The following is a 20,667-nucleotide window of genomic DNA, read 5'->3' as shown; positions in this document are numbered from 1 at the left end:
CATCAGTGCCTCAGCCTGTTCGTCTCCCCTGGCGGGGTCTCCTCCCACGACGATGTCCACATTCAGAGCCCCCACGGTGACATTCACAGGCTGCCCAGCCATCAGCAGCTCTTTTCACGGCTCTCATATGTGGTTTGGTGCCAAAGGCCAGCTTCCTGGTCTGTTCAGCATGGGTGAAACTTCCTTGTCCCCACATCTGCAGGCCCCCAAGTGCAGCGGAGCCATAGACGTGACAAGGTGTCATTGTCTCTGGTTCGGTGCAGGTGCAGGCACCTGGCCCACGCAACCGGGGCAGAAGCACATTTGTGTGAATCAGGCCCTGACATTACTACCTCTGACAGGGTGGGCCTCGCCTGTGCCCCCACTGCCTCCTCCCTGTGCCATGAGGCCGGTGGCCACACCAAGCTCAAGAGACCTTGAAGGCTGAGTGACCCAAGACCACTGAGAAGCCTGGGGCTCTTTCCAGCCCAGTGTCTCTGCCCATCCTGTATCCCCAGCCACATTTCATTGTGCTGTTCCTCTCGAAATCATTTTTCATAAAGTAGTAATAATTCAGTAAATTAGAAGGATCATGGGATGCCTTACAGTTTTAGAAACTCACAGATGGCTTCCTGCTTGTTCCACTAGGTGCTCACTGTCCTCTCCAGGTCCTGTCATGATCTGTCTATAAAGGAGGCAGCTCCGAGGGTAATTTCCAGAATCCCTGCTTGTCCTGGCAGAGAAAGGTGGTCCTACCCTTTGAATCCAGATCTGCTGGAAGCAAAATGCACCCCAGCGGGCAAAGAGCGTTTCTAGTGTTTCTTTACTCTCTCTCTCTCTCTCTCTCTCTCTCTCTCTCTCTCTCTGGGCTTTTATCTATTCAGTGTGTTTTTATCAGTTACATTTGTTTTATACTTTTAGATACTCAGAGTTTTTCTCTTTGGCTATATTGGCTCCTATATTCTTTGACATCACCCTTCAGTCTCTGGTAACTGTGTTCTGGCTTCGAAAGATGTTAGGGGCTTATCGCACCCTTATACTTCCCCAGACCTGGACACAGCAATTCCCCCTCTGTTAATATTTAGAGACCATGAATCTGGGTCCAGCTAGGCATGGCTTCTAAGCCTTCTCTGTGGTCGTAGGAAATACCTGTTTGGGGCAGGGTGTGCACACGTCTGGGCTGGTGTGCCAGGCTGGTTAGGTTGAGGGAGTCCCCCAGAAGGTCCACCCAAGACTTCTCACCCCAGCTGTGGGGAGTCTGGGGCCTTCGACAAACTCTGGAAAAGACCACACGAGACCACTGTCACTTCTGCCACCAATTGTAAGTTCAGAGGATTTCCCAAAATCACCCTTGGCCTTGATAATTTGCTAGCAGGACTCACAGAACTCACTGGAACCTATTGCACTTAGAACCACATTTGATGTAGGAAGAGAATAAAAGCTAGAACCAGGCAAAGGAAGAAGTACAGAGTGCCTAATCTGGGAGGTTTCCAGACACGGGGCTTCTGGTTGCCCTCTCCCAAGGGGTCGTGAGCAGTGTGACCTCCTCCAAGCCCCAATGCGTGACAGTGGATTACCACCAGGGAAGCTCCCCAAACCTGGGGCCAGATTTATAGTGAGGCTTCATTACATGGGCCTCACGGGTTTATTGCCCACGTGGCTGCTCTGTCTCAGGTGATACCACGTGACCTAAATCGTGTGGCTGGTCTTTCTGGTACGGCTGGCTCCGCCCTGAGTCACCTTATTAGCAGAAACTATCAGGTGTGTTCAGGGCCCCCCAGAATTAACAAAATACTCCTGTCGCTCAGGAAGTTCCAAGGGCTCAGAGGTTCCCTCAGGAGCTGGGACAGAGGTCAGACCTCTGAGGGTGAGGCCAGATTTCTTCACACAAGCAGTCAGCATTTTTAAAATATTCATACAGAATAGGTAGAAAACTTATTTTATTTAAATCTTCTTTCCATTCTAGAAATTACAGAAGAAATCCCCATGAAGACTTTGAACATGAAGACTGTGTATGTTTCTGTGTTACCGACAACGGCAGACATCTGACCTTCCTTATCGATGTGGCTGAGTCGGCCTCCCCCCACCACATGGCTGTCCCCTGCACACACACACTGAGCGTATCCCTCCAGGTGCACACGTCATGTGCTGCGTCTGGTCTGAAACTGAACTGGGGTCGATCCATCAGGTGACTTGGAACGTCCGGTAATGCTCACACTTGGCCCTGGGCACCTTCACGGTCATGCTGGCGGAGGTGTCACCTCCACACCACAGAGCTCACTTCTGCGCTTACAGAAGGGGTCTATTGGCGTAGTCTATACATATCATTCTGTGGCCTTTCAGAACTTGTTTGAGACCTCCGGAAGGAACGTGTTAAGTATTTCTGCTACCTGGATTTTCCTGGGTAATTTGATGGTATATTTTAAGTTTCAGTAAATCAGAACAATAAACAAATTTTCTCTCAGATAATAAATGTTTTAGAAGTAATTCATTCTCCCATAGTTGAATAAAACTTCAAATTTGTAATCTTTAAGGAACACAAAAACTTAATAGCAACCTCTTTCTTAAGACGGCAGGCACCTGGGTGGCTCAGTCAGTTAAGCGCCCGACTTCAGCTCAGGTCAAGATCTCACAGTTTGGGAGTTCGAGCCCTGCATCAGGCTGTCTGCGGTCAGTACAGAGCCTGCTTCGGATCCTTTGTCCTTGTCTCTCTCTCTGCCCCACCTTCACTCACACTGTCTCTCTGTCTCAAAAGTAAATGTTAAAAAAAAAAAAAAAAAGACACTGGGCTAGGACACCTGGGTGGCTCAGTCAGTTAAGCTCAGTCATGATCTCACAATTCGTGAGTTCAAGTCCCACTTTGGGTGAGCCCTGCTTCTCTCTACCTCTCTCTCTGTCCTTCACTTGTGCCCTCGTGCCCTCCTCTCTCTGTCTCCAAAAAAAAAAAAAAAAAAAAAAAAAACTACACATCTAATTTCACTTCTTCCCAAGATCCCACGTGTCCAAGGAGCAGATGCCAAGACGAAATCAGCTGCAGGAGTCTACTGGGAGGAACAGACGGAGGATAAAGGGAGGGCCGGGCAATGGCGAATGGACATGCATGTGGGTCTGGCACCTGTGGACACAGAAGAGGAAGGACAGAAGGTTGATTAGAAAAAGCCCAGACTGCAGGGCAACCCTGGGAAAGTCCTGGTCAGGCCAGGATTCCTTGTAGAAAAAGTCCTGAGTGGGGCAGACCTGGCTCTGTGGCCAGAGTAGCAAGGGACAGCATAGCCTCTGCACAAATGCTCCTGCATCAGGGTCTCTTGCACAGGAGCTGGTTGGTGCGTCTCTGGCCACTACAATAAATTCTTTCAAGTTCACAAAGTTGAAGGGGAAAAAAAACAGAAAAGAACAAGTGTTGGCCGGGATCAGAAAATCGGAACCCTATGCACTGTTGGTGAGAGTGTGAAATGCTGTGGTCGCAGCGGAGAACGAATTAAAGGTGATCCAGCAATCCGGATCTATACCCCAACGAATTGAAAGCCAGATCTGGAAGAGGTATGCAGCACAGCCAGGTTCACCGCAAAATTACTGTTTATTTGGTATGTGCCCAGAGTGGAGTATCACTCAGTCTTTGAGAGGAAGGATGAGCTCTGGGGACATTCTGCTGAGTGAAAGACAAGCACTCCAGGATTCCAAGATGGTGAAGTCCCTGGAGGAATCGGACCCTGAAACAATGGACAACTGAGCTGCCAGGCCACAGGGCAGGGAGGGGTGTCCAGTGGGCAAGAGGAAGAAGCCCTGGAGGTTTTTTCCTAATGGTGAGTATAGTTAACACCTGCTAAACGGTACCCATCAAATGGTTACGTCGGTAAATTTTAGCAGTTTGTTACCATGATTTTAAAATATTTTTAATGTCAAAGGGACAGAAGCCAACCTGAATGTGGACAAAAAAATAACTTAGTGTTGGATGAAAATTGAAAGTATAAATTAAATTTCCAAAGTCCATGCAGATATAAGTGGTGGACCACATGAGGGAGAAGTGACAGCTGTCTTTGTAGACAGCCCCTCAGTGTGGTGCACCCTGACTCCCCCTACCTCAGGAGTGGGCTGCACGTAATGACTTACCTCCCACGGGTGGAGATGGAAAGCCAGCAGAAAATAACTTCCCAGTTCAGAAACCGGCAAACACTACATCAGACAGGTGACAGTAGTTACTATCAGCCACGACAGCATACGCTGCTGTTGTGATGAGAATGGCTCTTCACCTATGCGGCCACTGGAGAACCTGTCACCCAGTCTAACCATGAGGAAGACGTCAGACAAACCTGGAGTGAGAGACGTTCCACCCAGTACCTGACTCAACTGTCAAGGTCGTCAAAAACAAGGACTGTTTGAGGAACTCAGACCAGAGTGCACAAAGCGGACATAAAAGCTAGATACAATGTGGCATCTTGGATGTGATCCAGGAGCAGAGAAAGATCTTTAGGGACAAAATGGAATCCCAATAAAGTATGGAGTTGAGTTAATGATGTATTGTTGGTTCAGCAGCTGTGCAGAATGAACCTTAATGATGTAAGATGTTAGCAATGGGGTAAAGTGGGTGTGGGGTACTTTTCTAGGAGTCAAACTTCTAAAAATAAGTTGTATCTTTAGTAAGCGGAAGAAAGTGAAGTTAAAATCTATGTATAATGGTATCTAAAAATATGAAATGCTCGGGTAAATTTGGCAGAAGAGCGCAGTACCCGTAACCTGAAAATTATAAAATACTGTTTCATCATGAAGAAAACCTATATAAGTGAAAGATCATGTCACATGGTATCAGTGGGCTAGGGCTGCCATAAGGAAACCCCACAGACGAGCAGCGTAAACAACTGCTTTTGGGGGCTGGACATCCAAAATCAAACACATCCGTGAGTCTGGTTTCTCCTGAGGGCTTCCCTCAGCTTCCCTGTGTCCACTCCAGGCCACCACCTCTTGTCAAGACAGTCCTGTTGGGTTAGCGCCCCGGCCTTATGACCACTACCTTCCTAAAGGCTTCATTCTCAAATACAGACTCATGCGGGTTAGGGCTCCAACATGAATACTGAAGGAACAATTCAGTTCATGATGATGGTCATGGATCCACAGACTCAATATTGACCGTTCTTCCCAATTGATCTATAGATTCAATGTAATCCCAATCAAAATCCTTGCAGAGTATTGTGCTAAGCAAAAGAGAAAAATTAAAATACCATATGGTTTCAGTCATATGTTGAATTTAAGAAACAAAACAATTGAGCAAATGGAAAAAAAAGGGGGGGGGGGGAAGCAAACCAAGAAAGAGACTCTTAAGTACAGAGAACAGACTGCAAGTCAACGGGTGGGGGCTGGGGGAACAGGTGTGCGGATGAAGGAGGGCACCTGTGAGGAGCACCAGGTGACGTATGGAAGTGCTGAACTGCAATACTGTGCACCTGAAACTAATGTTACACTGTGTGTTAACTATACTTGAATTAAAATTAAACTTTTTATAAGTCCCAGCAGGGTTTTTTCATAGACATTAACAGGCTAGTTTTAGAATTATATGGAAATGCAAAGGATTTAAAAGCCAAATAAACTTTCAAAGAGAAATAAAGGTTGGAGGGCTTAAATAATCTGATGGCAAGAGTTAGAAAACAATAAATAAGGCTATGGAGGGGCGCCTGGGTGGCTCAGTCGGTTGAGCTTCCAACTTCAGCTCAGGTCATGATCTCACAGCTCATGAGTTCAAGCCCCTTATCGGGCTCTGTGCTGACAGCTTGGAGCCTGGAGCCTGCTTCAGATACTGTGTCTCCCTCTCTGCCCCTAACCCACTCGCATTCTGTCCCTCTTTCAAAAATAAACATTAAAAAAAAACCTTTTTAAGGGAAAAATAAGACTATGGAATTGGCATAAAGATAATAAATAGATCATTAGGGCAGAGAAAAGAATCAAGAAACAGACCTACATATATATTTTCAATTGATTTTTTTTAATGATGCCAAAGACATCAATGAGAAAAGGATAATCTTGTACCACAGCAGTACTGGAACGAGCAATTGTCGTAGACCTGCACACACACAGAACCTCAACCTATACCTGTCCATTTGCAAAAGTGAACTCAAAATACCTGAAAATATAAACATAAGTATAACAAAGATACAATGCATATATTTTTATCACAATAAAAATGTTAACAGAGAACTAACTGTAAGAGCTCAAATTGATCCATTTTCTATAAGAAAACAGGAAAAAAATCTCAGTGGCCTGGTGGATAGGTAGAATAGCCCCCCAAAGGTACCTACATCTGAATCCCTGATGCCTGCAGATATAGTAGATGCTAAAGAAACATCGCAGATGTGATTAAGGGTATAGACTTGAAGATTAAAGAGATTATCCTGATATATGTGGGTGGGCCCAAGCCAACCACAGGAGACCGGGCCAAGCTCCCTCACGAACATGCTTAGTATTGAGATCCGTTTGAAAAACTCATGTGGGCATTTCCAAAAGCTGGACCAAAGGATGCAAGTCTCTGGTCTATAACTCAGGGAAATACCTAAAACTGAGCAAGAAGATGAGTTTGCCCACTGAAAGAATGGGACAAAGAAAAATGGTCTGAGCAGCCCTACCACCTTGTTTTAGAAGAAGCAATTAGTGAAGGTTTTGGAAATGGAAGGAGAGTTTCAGAAAGAACCCGAGTGATCTCCTAAAACAAGTACTGGAGGAAGTCACCTGTGTTGGGCAACTGCAGACCCCATCATTGGTGGGAACGAAGGTGCAGTGCTGTGGCGGGTCAAAACGGACAGTGGCGCGTGGCAGCTGAGAAGGTGGAGAGGGTCTCTGTACGGCTCTTCCCTTGGAGGGAAGAGATATGGGGTGCAGTCTGGAAGTGCATATTTCTTGGTGAAAACTTCACCTGTGGATAAAACTCTAAAGACAGGGAGCTGTCTTGCATCTCCGTCTTCCTCGCCCAGATCTCTGTTTCTCACAACTGCCACCCCTAAACCTTCAAACCACATCACCCTGAGGTGTGTCCCATAGGACTGGTCTCACCTCTGTGCTCCCACATTCTTCCCCACCAGCAACCTTGACCCTTGTAAGCTGGGTTTCGGCGAGTGACACATGTACAGATGGTTGCATAAGAAGCCCTCTCCCCCTCCCCACAGAGCATCACCTTTGTCTAGAAACAAACAGTGGGGTTCTTTGTGCACCACCTAAGGGACACACTGCACAGTCTCCTGGGTGTCTTCCCACAGAACTGTATTCCAAGCCTTAGCAACAGGTAGCCTAACGCACTATCCACGCCCATAGCGTTACCATGTTGATTCCGTGGCCGCTTGCTGAGAAACGTTGAAGCCCCGTGATGGTGAACACAGAGGCCATCTCTCACCACTTGTTGAACAGCGGTGAACAGCAGCAAAGCCCCCAAAGTCAGACGGCGTCGACTGCCCCTTAGCAGGTCATGGGGGATCCGTGTCAAGACCCCACTTTTCCCAGCAAACCAGGGGCTCCTGCTCGGTCATCATGAAACCGGTGCTTTACCACAAAATGCACTTGGGAGAGAGACAGGACAAGGGACAGAAACCAGGGAACTTTACCCATATTCAGCCAGCGGAGAGCAGAGGGAGCCTCCTCCCCAGGCTGGGAGTCACAAACATCTCTTAGAGAAACTGAGTCCTCCGCTTCTCTTCCCTATGTGATCGAGGGCACCTGGCAAACTGGTGAGTCCTCAGTGGATACGAATGCAGTGAGTCTCCTGCTTTTGCCGTGACTCAGTCATGACAGTCTGTGAACTCCGCCTCCTGGATGTGTGGGCTTATATCCCACATCAGTGCACTAGCCGTGGGCCCGTCCGCTTCCCATTACAGCTTTTTACCAAAGAAAACCAATGACCAAAAGGAACCCTGCTTGCAAATCTGTCTGCCCTTCTCTCTCCTGCTATGTCCTATGTCTCTGTCTCTGTCTCTCTCAACCTCCCTTATCTTCCTCATCAGAAGCAAAGCAGCCCCTCCTGACAACTTGTGGCTGATTGCTCCTAGCTGCTGACAGGCTCTGAGTCCCCCAGCAGGAGCCCCAATGGGGCAGCAGCCTCCACAGCCCACCCAGGAGTCAGGAGGAGTGCTGCTTTGCCTCAGCCAGCCTCCAGAGCAGCAGGAGAGAGAACACATTTCTGACGCCAAAAGCTCCTACTCACAACTGTAATTTCATCCATTCCCACGACCCAGGACCATTGCCTCTGAGCCACTTGAGACTGTGAGGCCCTTCCAGCTCTCCATGAAGGCTGCCCACCCAGTGTAGACACCCCCCAGGGTCCTGTCCTACCTGTACATGAGCAGAGCCTGGGCTGTTTCACCGGCTGGGCCCTCCACCCTGGGTTCTGCCAGTTACTGGTGTTGAAGCAAATGAACCAACCTTTTAGAATTTCTAAAAGGAAGAAGAAGAAGGAGAAGGAGAAGAAGAAGAAGAAAGAAAGAAAGAAAGAAAGAAAGAAAGAAAGAAAGAAAGAAAGAGAAAGAGAAAGAAAGAAAGAAAGAAAAGAAAGAAAAAGAACGGAAGGAAGGAAGGAAAGAAGGAAGGAAGAAAGAAGAAAGAAGAAGAAAGGAGTTTGAAAATTGGGTGCCTGGGATGTACAATCTTCACAAAGAAGCAAGAGCTCCGGAGAAGGAATGTGTAATATGTGATATATGTGTTCTTTGTCACATCAAGAGTCACAAGGCATCGGGGCGCCTGGGGAGGCTCAGTTGGTTTCAGCTCAGGTCATGATCTCACAGTTCGTGGATTCAAGCCTCGTGTTGGGCTCTGTGCTGACAGAGCAGAGTCAGACTAAGATTCTCTCTCCCTCTCTCTCTACCTCTCCCCTGCTCATGCTCTCTGTTTCAAAATAAATTAAAATAAAATAAAATAAAATAAAATAAAATAAAATAAAATAGAGTTACAAATCATTGTGATGAAGGACATTTCAGAAAATTACAGACTTTATCTTATGCTTCTAGTACGTGCAAGGTTGCAGGCCTCAGAGGTGTGGCAGCGGGACTCAAGAAGATTTTTAGTCTCATCCTTAGTTTGAAATGTTTCTTTTAGGTTATTTTCCAAAGAAGTGGATGTGCAGTGTGTGCTCAGAGCAGAAACAGCCCTGATCTGAGGGTTTGCAGAAGTTGTTCTGACCCTGGGAGAAGTATAGCCTCCCTGAGACCCACCAGCAGGAAAGGTTGAAAGTTTCCTCTATCACCGGACCGAACTGGTTCCGACCTCAGGCTCGGCTGCTCTCCGCCGGAAAATCAACACTTGAGAGACGAGTGATGGTGGGAAGAGAGAGGTCGCTTTACTCAGGAGGCCAGCAACCTGGGAAGAAGGTGGACTAATGTCTCGAAGGCCATCTTCCCCTTCCAGACGAAGTGGGAGGGTTTTCGAGGGGAAGGTGTGGGGAATGGGAGGGGGCTGCGTGCAGGAGAAGCAGTGCCCAGGAGCAGCATCTGTCCTTGGAAGCGTCCAGATTCAGCCGGGAATCAGGCATCCAGGTGTCTCTTGTCAAGGTCACCGCAGTCAGTGCAGGCTCTGAGTGTGGTCAGGCCTCATCTTGCAGAAATCTTGGTCCTTCGCTTCCTCAGGGCCAGTGGTCTGCGGGACCCCAAGGGAAGTAGGTTAGTTCTGTCTGCAGGTGAGGAGGGCATGGGCTTGAAGCAGGTGTGTGTTAAACGTGTGGTTGGAGCGTGTTACAAATCCCAGGTAATCCTTCTTCCGTCTGTACAGAATGTGGTGGAGGTCCGTCTTCCAAAACTGCTTCAAGCTGTGTTGGGGTGCAGAGGGGGCTTTGCAGTGGACACAGCTGATGAGGCACAGGACATGATTTCTGGCCCATTGTTCTGAGGCAGAGGGCACTAGATATGATCTTTTACAGATTGGGCACCACGAGACATGATTGCCCTTACGCCGAGTATTTTCAAGGAACAGTAACAGTGTAGACAAGCCCAGAGCATGGTCGCCAATGCATCCGAGCTGGTCTGTGAAAAGGAACCTCCAAGCAGCACAGTTTAAATAAGACCCAAGAACTGCAACAAGAAACTAAAGAGAATCCTGCTGCTTGGAGAGGAGCAGTTTTCCCCCTTGTTATTAGTTTTATTTTCAGCTTCTGGCAGAGGCAGAACAGGGAGTACATGGGGCACTGGTCTGGTGTCCGTCCTTGGGAGGTAGATTTAGGAATTCCAGTGTCTGCCTGTCTTCTTCCCCCTCTTCTCCATTATTCTATCAGGGAGGGAGTCCGGTGTCTTAAATTTTTATTTATCCTTCTCTGTCTGGACCATCAGTTGGGTCCCTTCCCATGAGGTGTCTGTATCATAAGACATATTTACATAAGGCCATTAATCTAATCAACAGTGCCAGTGTGGGGTAGATATAACCCTGAAAAAGGCACTGACCTGTTGCCAGTGTTCCAATCAACCACTAACCATTGGTGCAGCTCATCATCGCGTGGAAGGTCCAATGCATCTCCCGGATGCCACCCAGCCCTACAGGATTCCATCTGACCTCATCAGGTGCCAAGTGGCAGCTGTCCTGGCCTTGTTTCTACCTTTCACCTCTGCTGCATTGCTGCCACAAATGTTCACATACAGATTTCCTCCTGGACTTGTGGTTCCATTTCTTTTAGGTACTTGCCCAGGAGTGGAATTGCTGGGCCAAATGATAACTCTCTGCTTAACTTTTTGAGAAACGTCTACAACTGTTTTCCCAAGGAGCTGTGCCATTTTTCATTCCCTAGCATTGTATAAGGATTCCATCTTCTCTACATTTTTGTCAGCACTCCCTGTTATCTGTCTTTGGACTACAGCTGTCCTAGTAGGGTGAAGTGATACCTCATCGTGATCTTGGTTTCAATATCCTGATAACTAATGATATTGAGCACATTTTCATGTATTTATTGGCCATTTTTATATCTTTTTTGGAGAACTGTCTATTCATCTTTTGCTTATTTTAAATTGGGTTATTTGTCTTTTAACCGTTGAGTTGTACCAGTACTTTATATACTCTGGATACAAGCCTCTTATAAGATATATGACTTATAAATTTTTCTCCCACTCTGTTGTGTGATATTGTTTTTATAATAAGAAGTATACATTTGGGACAGAGGAGTCAAGATGGCAGAGCAGCATGGAAGTTTTTTGTGTGTCTCACATCCATGAAATACAGCCAGACCAACACTAAACCATCATGCACACCTAGAAAATAGATCTGAGGATTAACACAACAATCTGCACAACCTGAACCACAGATTCAGTAGGTACGTGGCGTGGAGAGGTTAACTTGGGAAATGAGAAGCCGCGGGAAGGGAGTTGCTTTTGTGGGCAGAGGATGGAGATGGGGTGTGGGGGAAGAATACGGGAAAAGCACCCCTCCCCAAAAGCAGCTGGAGAGAAAGAGGAAAATTGGAAACAGCCACAGGGACTAAACTAAAAAGGGAGAAAGGAGAAAAGGGAAAGAAGAGGGTTTACATTCCATTAAGACTGTAAACAAGGGGTATGCAAAGGCTGAACTCCGTAGCTGAGTACCTGGTGGTGCTCTGGTGGGAAGGGCAAATCCCCAGGAACAGAGTGGGGTCTGGGAGGTTCTCGGGCCTCACAGGGAAAAGCGGGTCCCACTGCTGGAAGGACATTTGGTAGAGACTGTTGAAGCCACCTGGTCCCAGAAGACCCCAGAGAATGGCCACATTCACTGGTGCTGGAACAAGGTTGTTAAGGGCGAAGCCTGGTGCCAGATGTGTGTTGTGATTTTCCATAATCCCTGAAAAGCTGCTCCTACACTATCTCGCAAACTTTTTCTGGGGCAAGCTGGCACCTGGCTGCAGTCTTGGGGCACTGGCAGCAGCAGGATCCAGCAAGCATTCTTGGGTGCAGCTGACATTGGGCCATTGCTCATTCAGCCATTGCTTGGTGAGACCCACCCCCACAGAGGGGTGGAACAGGTCAAAGCCACAGTGCTTCAGAAATACGGCGCCGGGGAAAACAGCTGCATCTGAGACAAAACTCAGGAGAGAGGTACCACCTGGGGCTTGGTCACGGACAGTGAAAAAGTGGGGAGTGGACAAAAGCTGAAGACAGAGGATGGGTGTGCAATTGCTGTTTGGGGAGAACAGAGTTCCGATACTACAGACTGGGTAGCTGGGTGACGGCCATTTTCACTGCTCTCGCGCATACACACCTATGAACCCCACAACACTCCACCCCAGTAGGCTAGCAGCGCCATCTAGTGGAGAATGGAGCCATTACACTGAGCTCCACCCAACTGGGCCAACATTGCTCTTCAAGAACACAAGTCTTACTGCCTACTTAGTTTATGGACTATAAACTATAAACTATAAAGCACTTCATAGTCTGACTTCTATGGGAAAACGAAGTAATTTCAGTCCTATTTCAATCTATTAGCAGGTCCATCTATTCAATTTTCTTTTTTTTTTCACTTCTTTTCTTTTTCTTGAATACAGAAGGAAAAAATTAAGTTTTATTTTCAATTTTCATTAAAAATTTTTTCTTTAATTTTTTTACTATATTTTTTACTTTTGTGTAAATTTTCTCAAATTCTGTTTTACTTCCATCATTTTATTCTGGTCTACTTCAGTGTATTCACTTTTTCAAATTTTCAAACGATTTCCTTTTTCTTTTTCTTTTCCTCTTTTATCTTTTTCATTTCTTTTCTTTTTCTTGAATACAGAAAGATAAAGACTTCATTTTACTTTCAATTTCTATTAAAAATATTTTTCTTTAATTTTTTACTATATTTTTGCTTTTATGTAAATTTTTTCAAATTCTATTTTACTCTCATCATCTCATTTTAGTCTACTTCAGTGTATTCATTTTTTCAAATTCTCCAACTATTTCCTTCCCACCCCTTTTTTCCTCTAATCTGTCAAACCACTTTCAACATCCAGACCAAAACACACCTAGGATCTAGCTTCATTTATTCGATTTTGTGTGTGTGTGTGTATGTGTGTGTGTTTAATTTTTTAATTTTAATATTTTTTAATTTTAATTTTTCTACCTCATTAATTCCTTTTCTCCCTTCAAAATGATAAAATGAAGGAATTCACCACAAAAGAAAGAGCACGAAGAAATGACAGCCAGGGATTTAACCAACACAGATACAAGCAAGATGTCTGAACCATAATTTAGAATCACGATAATAAGAATACTAGCTGGAGGCAAAAATAGACTTCTGCAGAGATAAAAGAAGTAAAAACTAGTCAGAATGAAACTAAAAATTCTATAACTGAGCTGCAATCACAGATGGATGCTGCGGTGGCAAGGATGGATGAGACAGAACAGAGAATCAGCAATATAGAGGACAAACTTATAGAGAATAACGAAGCAGAAAAAAAGAGGGCAAAAGAGCACGATTTAAGAATTAGAAAAATCAGTGATTCATTAAAAAGAAACAAGATCAGAATCATAGGGGTCCCAGAAGAGGAAGAGAGATAAATAGGGGTAGAGGGTTATGTGAGCAAATCATAGCAGAAAACTTCCCTAACCTGGGGAAAGACACAGACATCAAAATCCAGGAAGCACAGAGGACCCCCATTAGATTCAACAAAAACCGACCATCAACGAGGCATATCATAGTCAAATTCACAAACTACTCAGGCAAGGAGAGAATCATGAAAGCAGCAAGGTAAAAAAAGTCCCTAACCTACAAGGGAAGACAGATCAGGTTTGCAGCAGACCTATCCACATAAACTTGGCAGGCCAGAAAGGAGTGGCGGGATATATTCAATGTGCTGAATCAAAACATTATGCAGCCAAGAATTCTTTATCCAGCAAGGCTATCATTCAAAATAGAAGGAGAAATAAAAAGGTTCCCAGACAAACAAAAATTAAAGGAGTTTGTGACCACTAAACCAGCCCTGCAAGAAATTTTAAGGGGGACTCTCTGAGGGGAGAAAAGATGAAAATATACATATATATAGTATGTGTATATATATGTATATCTTTTATATATATGTATATCTTATATACATATATATATTATATTTGTGTATTATATGTATATAAAATATTGTGTATTTTACATATACATATATATGTATATATACATATACATATAATATATATAATTATATATAAATATATGTATATTTGTGTATATTTGTGTATATATATGTACATATATATGTATATTTTCATCTTTCTTGGTATATATATATATATATATATACACCTGGTATACCAGGTATATATATATATATATATATGGTGTATATATATATATATATATATATATATATACCAAAATCAACAAAGATTAGAAAGGAGCAGAGAACACCACCAGAAACTCCAACTCCACAAGCACCATAATGGCAATAAATCCATAACTTTCAGTACTCACTCTAAATGTCAATGGGCTCAATACTCCAATCAAAAGACATAGGGTAACAGAATGGATAAGGAAACAAGATCCATCTATACGCTGTTTACAAGAGACCCACTTTATTTTTTTTTAATTTTTTTTAATGTTTATTTATTTTTGAGACAGGGAGAGACAGCATGAACGGGGGGAGGGTCAGAGAGAGAGGGAGACACAGAATCTGAAACAGGCTCCAGGCTCTGAGCTGTCAGCACAGAGCCCAACGCGGGGCTCGAACTCACGGACCGCGAGATCATGACCTGAGCCGAAGTCGGACGCTCAACCGACTGAGCCACCCAGGCGCCCCTCAAGAGACCCACTTTAGACCTAAAGACACTTTCAGGTTGAAAATAAGGGGATGGAGAACCATCCATCATGCTAATGGCCAACAAAAGAAAGCAGGAGTAGCCATACTTATATCAGACAATCTAGACTTTAAAGTAAAGACTGTATCAAGAGATGCAGAAGGGCATTATATCATAATCAAGGGGTCTATCCACCAAGGAGACCTAACAATTGTAAACATTTATGCACCAAATGTGGAAGCACCAAAATATATAAATGAATTAATCACAAACATAAAGAAACTCATTGATAGTAATACCATAATAGTAGGAGACTTCAACACCCCACTCACAGCAATGGACAGATCCTCTAACCAAAAAATCAACAAAGAAACAATGGCTTTGAATGACACACTGGACCAGATGGACTTAACAGATATATTCAGAACATTTCATCCTAAAGCAGCAGAATATACATTCTTCTCCAGTGCACATGGAACGTTCTCCAGAACAGACCATATACTGGGACACAAATCAGTCCTAAGTAAGTACAAAAAGATCGAGATCATACCATGCATATTTTCAGACCACAACCCTATGAAACTCAAAATCGACCACAAGAAAAAATTTGGAAAGGTAACAAATACTTGGAGCCTGAAGAACATCCTACTAAAGAATGAATGGGCTAACCACGAAGTTAAAGAGGAAATTAAAAGGTATGGAGGTCAATGAAAATGATAACACCAGTACCTAAAACCTGTGGGATGCAGCAAGGCCATCATAAGAGGAAAGTATATAGCAATCCAGACTTCCTAAAGAAGGAAGAAAGATCTCAGATACACAACCTAACCTTACACCTTAAGGAGCTGGAAAAAAAAGCAAATAAGACCCAAAACCAGAAGAAAACAGGAAATAATAAAGGTTAGAGCAGAAATTAATGCTATTGAAACCAAAAAAAACACACACAAAAAAAAACCCCACAAAAAAACAGTGGAACAGATCAATGAAACCAGAAGCTGCTTCTTTGAAAGAATTAACAAAATTGATAAACACTAGTCAGTTTGATCAAAAAGAAAAAGGAAAGGACCCAAATAAGTAAAATAAAAAATGAAACAAGAGGGGTCACAACCAACACAGCAGAAATAAAAACAATAATAAGAGAATATTATGAGCAATTATATGCCAATAAAATGGGCAATCTGGAAGAAATGGACAAATTCCTAGAAACATATACACTACCAAAACTGAAACAGGAAGAAATAGAAAACTTGAACAGACCCATAACCACTCAGACAACACAAAGAAATGACAGGCATCCAAATTGGCCAGGAAGAGGTCGAACTTTCACTCTTCGCAGATGACATGATACTCTATATGGAAAACCCAAAAGATTCCACCAAAAAACTGCTAGAATTGATTCATAAATTCAGCAAAGTGGCAGGATATAAAACCAACGCACAGAAATTGGTTGCATTCCTATACACCAACAATGAAGCAACAGAAAGAGAAATCAAGGAATTGATCCCATTTACAGTTGCACCAAAAACCATAAAATACCTAGGAATAAATCTAACCAAAAAGATGAAAAATCTATACACTGAAAACTGTAGAAAGCTTATGAAAGAAATTGAAGAAGACACAAAAAAATAGAAAAAGATTCCATGCTCCTGGATAGGAAGAACAAATATTGTTAAAATGTCAATACTACCCAAAGCAATCTACATATTCAATGCAATCCCTATGAAAATAACACCAGCATTCTTCACAGAGCTAGAACAAATAATCCTAAAATTTGTATGGAACCAGAAAAGACCCCGAATAGCCAAAGCAATCTTGAAAAAGAAAACCAAAGCAAGAGGCATCACAAGCCCAGACTTCAAGCTATACTACAAAGTTGTAATCATCAAGACAGTATGGTACTGGCACAAGAACTGATACTCAGATCAATGGAACAGAATAGAGAATCCAGAAATGGACCCAGAGTCGTATGACCAACTAATCTTTGACAAAGCAGGAAAGAATATCCAATGGAATAAAGACAGTCTCTTCAGCAAGTGGTGCTGGGAAAACTAGACAGCGACATGCAGAAGAATGAACCTGGACCACTTTCTTAGACCATACACAAAAATAAACTCAAAATGGATGGAAGACCTAAATGTAAGACAGGAAGCCATCAAAATCCTCGAGGAGAAAGCAGGCAAAAACCTCTTTGATTTTGGCTGCAACAACTTCTTACTCAACACGTCTCCAGAGGCAAGGGAAACAAAAGCAAAAATGAACTACTGGGACCTCATCAAAATAAAAGCTTCTCCACAGCGAAGGAAACAGTCAGCAAAACTAAAAAGCAACCGACAGAATTGGAGAAGTTATTTGAAAATGACATATCACATAAAGGGTTAGTATCCAAAATCTATAAAGAACTTAATCAGACTCAACACCCAAAAAACAAGGAATCCAGTGAAGAAATGGGCAAAAGAAGGAATAAACACTTCTCCAAAGAAGACATCCAGATGGCCAACTGACACATGAAAAAATGCTCATCACTCATCATCAGGGAAATACAAATTAAAACCACAATGAGATACCACCTTACACCTGTCAGAATGGCTAACATGAACAACTCAGGCAACAACAGATTTTGGTGAGGATGCAGAGAAAGAGGATCTCTTTTGCATTGTTGGTGGCAATGCAAGCTGGTGCAGCCACTCTGGAAAACAGTCTGGAGGTTCCTCAAAAAACTAAAAATAGAACTAGCCTACGACCCAGCAATTGCACTACTAGGCATTTATCCACAGGATACAGGTGTGCTGTTTCGAAGGGACACATGTACCCCCATGTTTATAGCAGCACTATCAACAACAGCCAAAGTATGGAAAGAGCCCAAATGTCCATTGATGGATGAATGGATTAGGAAGATGTGGTATACACACACACACACACACACACACACACACACACACACACACACACACACAATGGAGTATTACTCAGCAATCAAAAAGAATGAAATCTTGCCATTTGCAAATACGTGGATGGAACTGGAGGGTGTTATGCTAAGTGAAATTAGTCAGAGAAAGACAAAAACCATATGACTTCACTCATGAGGATTTTAAGAGAGAAAACAGATGAACATAAGGGAAGGGAAACAAAAGTAATATAAAAACAGGGAGGGGGACAAAACAGAAGAGACTCATAAATATGGAGAACAAACTGAGGGTTACTAGAGGGGTTGTGGGAGGGGGGATGGGCTAAATGGGTAAGGGGCACTAAGGAAGGAATCTATTCCTGAAATCATTGTTGCACTATATGCTAACTAATTTGGATGTAAATTTAAAAAAAAATTAAAAGTGAAAAAGAAATATACATTTGGTTTTCATTCTTTTTTCTTTTTTAATTTTGTTTTCAAAATTTTAAATATTTTTTTATTGAAACACATTATAGAAACACATTATAGAGCAACGTATGTGTGTAATCCATTATCTCTATCTATCAGTTATCTTGATAGTAATTCAACAATCATAACACAATACTGCATTAGCAAGACAAGAGAATCAGTAGTGTATTCACATTAGGTAATCTGGTGAGGTAGCCTTTGGCTAAAATATCTAGATAATACAGAGAAGACCCTAGTTTTAATTTTTTAGATATCCACATAATTGTCTTCTTGTACAGATTCATTTTTACGGGTCTAAAACTATTATAAAAATGAATATTTATATTACTCCCAACTCTATCCATTCTTTGACGTTTTCAGAACTATGAAAGATTACCTCTATTTCTGAACTAGACAGTAACACATTTTTTAACATTCTATTGCCAGCCATGTGTATTCTTTTTTTTCTATCAAAGTATGATAGAAAATTGACATATAATATCCTATTACTTTCAAGTGTACATTATAGTGGTTCAATATTTTTATCCACTATGAAATGATCCCTATGAGAAGTCCAGTTGCCATATATCACCAAAGTTACAATGCAGTTGACTACATTCCCTGTATACATTCCCTCCGCTGTGCTTTCCATGCCCATGGCTTGTTTTTTTTTTTTTTAATTTTTTTTTTAACGTTTATTTATTTTTGAGACAGAGAGAGACAGAGCGTGAACAGGGGAGGGGCAGAGAGAGAGGGAGACAGAGAATCCGAAACAGGCTCCAGGCTCTGAGCTGTCAGCACAGAGCCCAACGCGGGGCTCGAACTCACAGACCGCGAGATCATGACCTGAGCCGAAGTCGGACACTTAACCCACCGAGCCACCCAGGCGCCCCGCCCATGGCTTGTTTTATAAACTGGAGGCTTGTGCCTCTACACCCCCTTCACCTATTTCACCCACCCCCTGCTCTCTTCCTGCTCTGTTAACCAAAGTTTGTTTACTGTATCTATGAGTCTGTTTCTGTTTTGTTTTGATTGTTCATTTGTTTTATTTTTTAGATTCCACATATGAGTGAAATCATTTGGTATTTGTCTTTCTCTGTGTGACTTATCCCACTTAGCATCATACCTCGTAGGTCCATCCAGGCTGTTGCAAATGGCAAGATTTCATTCTTGTTATGGCTGCGTAATAGTCCGTTATTCATATATGTTGAGTTCTAACCCCCAGGACCTCAGATGTGACCTTTTTCAGAAATAGGATTATTGTAGATGTGATTAGTTACAATGCGGTCATGTTGGAGTAGGGTGAGCCCCTGATCCATTAAGACTGGTGTCCTTCTGAAAAGGGGAAATTTGGACACAGAGATATACATAGGGAACATGCTATGTGAAGAGGAAGGCAGAGATTTACAAACAAGGAACCCCAAGGATGGGCAGCAAACCACCAGAAGCCAGGAGGGAAGTGAGGAACAGACCCTGCAGGAGAAACCAACCTCACCAACAGCTTGACGTTGGGCTCTGGCCTCCAGAGACAGTAAGTCTCTGTTGTTTTCGATGCTCAGTTTGTGGTATTTTTTTTCTTTTAAAAAATTATTAGTCTGTGGTAACATTTAATCGTTTTTTTTAAATTAATACTTCCTTAGAGCAGTTTTAGGATTATAGAAAAATTGAGGGGAACGTGCAGAGATTTCCCACATCCCCTCATCCCCCCACTCAGAGCTTCTTCCCATTATCGTCACTCTCCGTGGTGGACATTCTGTGGGTTTGGAGAAATGTACAAGGACATGTGTGCATCATTACGGTATCACAGAAGGTATATTCACTCCCTAAAAATCCTCTGTGCTCCTCCCCTTCATTCCTCCCTGTCCCCCATCCCCTGGCAACCACTGACCTTTCCACTGGCTGCGAGGTTCTGTCTTTCCCAGAATGTCATACAGTTGGAATCATGCAGTATTAGCCTTTTCAGACTGGCTTTTTTTTTCACTTAGTGATGGGCTTTTAAGTTTCCTCCATGTCTTTCCATTGTTTGATAGCTCATTCTTGTTATTGATAAATAATATTCCATTGTGTGGATACATAGTTTAATTGTCCATCACCCCATGAAGGGGGTCTTGGTAGCTTCAAAGTTTGGGCAATTATGAATAAAGCTTCTGTAAACGTCCAAGTGCAGGTTTTTGTGTGAGCGTAAGTTTTCAACTTTTCTGGGTAAATGAGGAGCATGATTGCTGGATCACATGGTAACAGGATGTTTAGTTTTGTAAGAAACTAACTGTCAAAGCACTTTCAGAATGGCTGCACCGGTCTGCCTTCCCACCCGCCTTGAATAAGTTTCCCACATCCTCGCCAGCATTGGGTGTTGTCAGTGTTACTGATTCTGGCCATTTAATTTGTGTGTAGTGGAATCTTACTGGTGTTTTAAGTTTGTGTTTATTTTTTATGGCATTTCTAGGCAATGAATAAAATATACGATGTGTATTTTCATTATTGGGCACCATAGGATCTGTTTTTGTTTTTGATTTGGATGCTATTGGCCCTCATATGGGTCTTTTGGTCTGAAGAAAATGGGCACTTCCTTCCCTATTGAAGTGTGTCTCTGACATCGCCTGAGTCATTTGGGGTATTTCAGACTCCAAAATTATTTTATGTCATTCGGTGTTAGGGGTA

At 43.1% G+C, this 20,667-nt stretch overlaps 1 protein-coding gene across 4 annotated transcripts in view; it reads left to right on the top strand.

Moving 5' to 3' along the window:
- IARS1 (isoleucyl-tRNA synthetase 1) overlaps positions 1–2,452 on the top strand; it is a 67,392-nt gene extending 64,940 nt beyond the window's left edge. For all 4 annotated transcript variants that reach the window (XM_019434278.2, XM_019434276.2, XM_019434277.2 and 1 more), the window contains one exon: positions 1,946–2,452. In XM_019434278.2, the coding sequence (XP_019289823.2) occupies positions 1,946–2,028 (83 nt within the window). In that variant the 3' untranslated portion in view covers positions 2,029–2,452. The remainder of the gene's footprint in view (positions 1–1,945) is intronic.
- Positions 2,453–20,667: the final 18,215 nt, after the last annotated feature.

The sequence above is a fragment of the Panthera pardus genome, unplaced genomic scaffold (genome assembly GCF_024362965.1).
Source record: "Panthera pardus isolate Hobbes unplaced genomic scaffold, ASM2436296v1 HiC_scaffold_20, whole genome shotgun sequence".
In the NCBI taxonomy this organism is placed as follows: Eukaryota; Metazoa; Chordata; class Mammalia; order Carnivora; family Felidae; genus Panthera; species Panthera pardus.
Note: the sequence above shows the minus strand (reverse complement) of the source record. Positions and strands in the feature narration are given on the sequence as shown.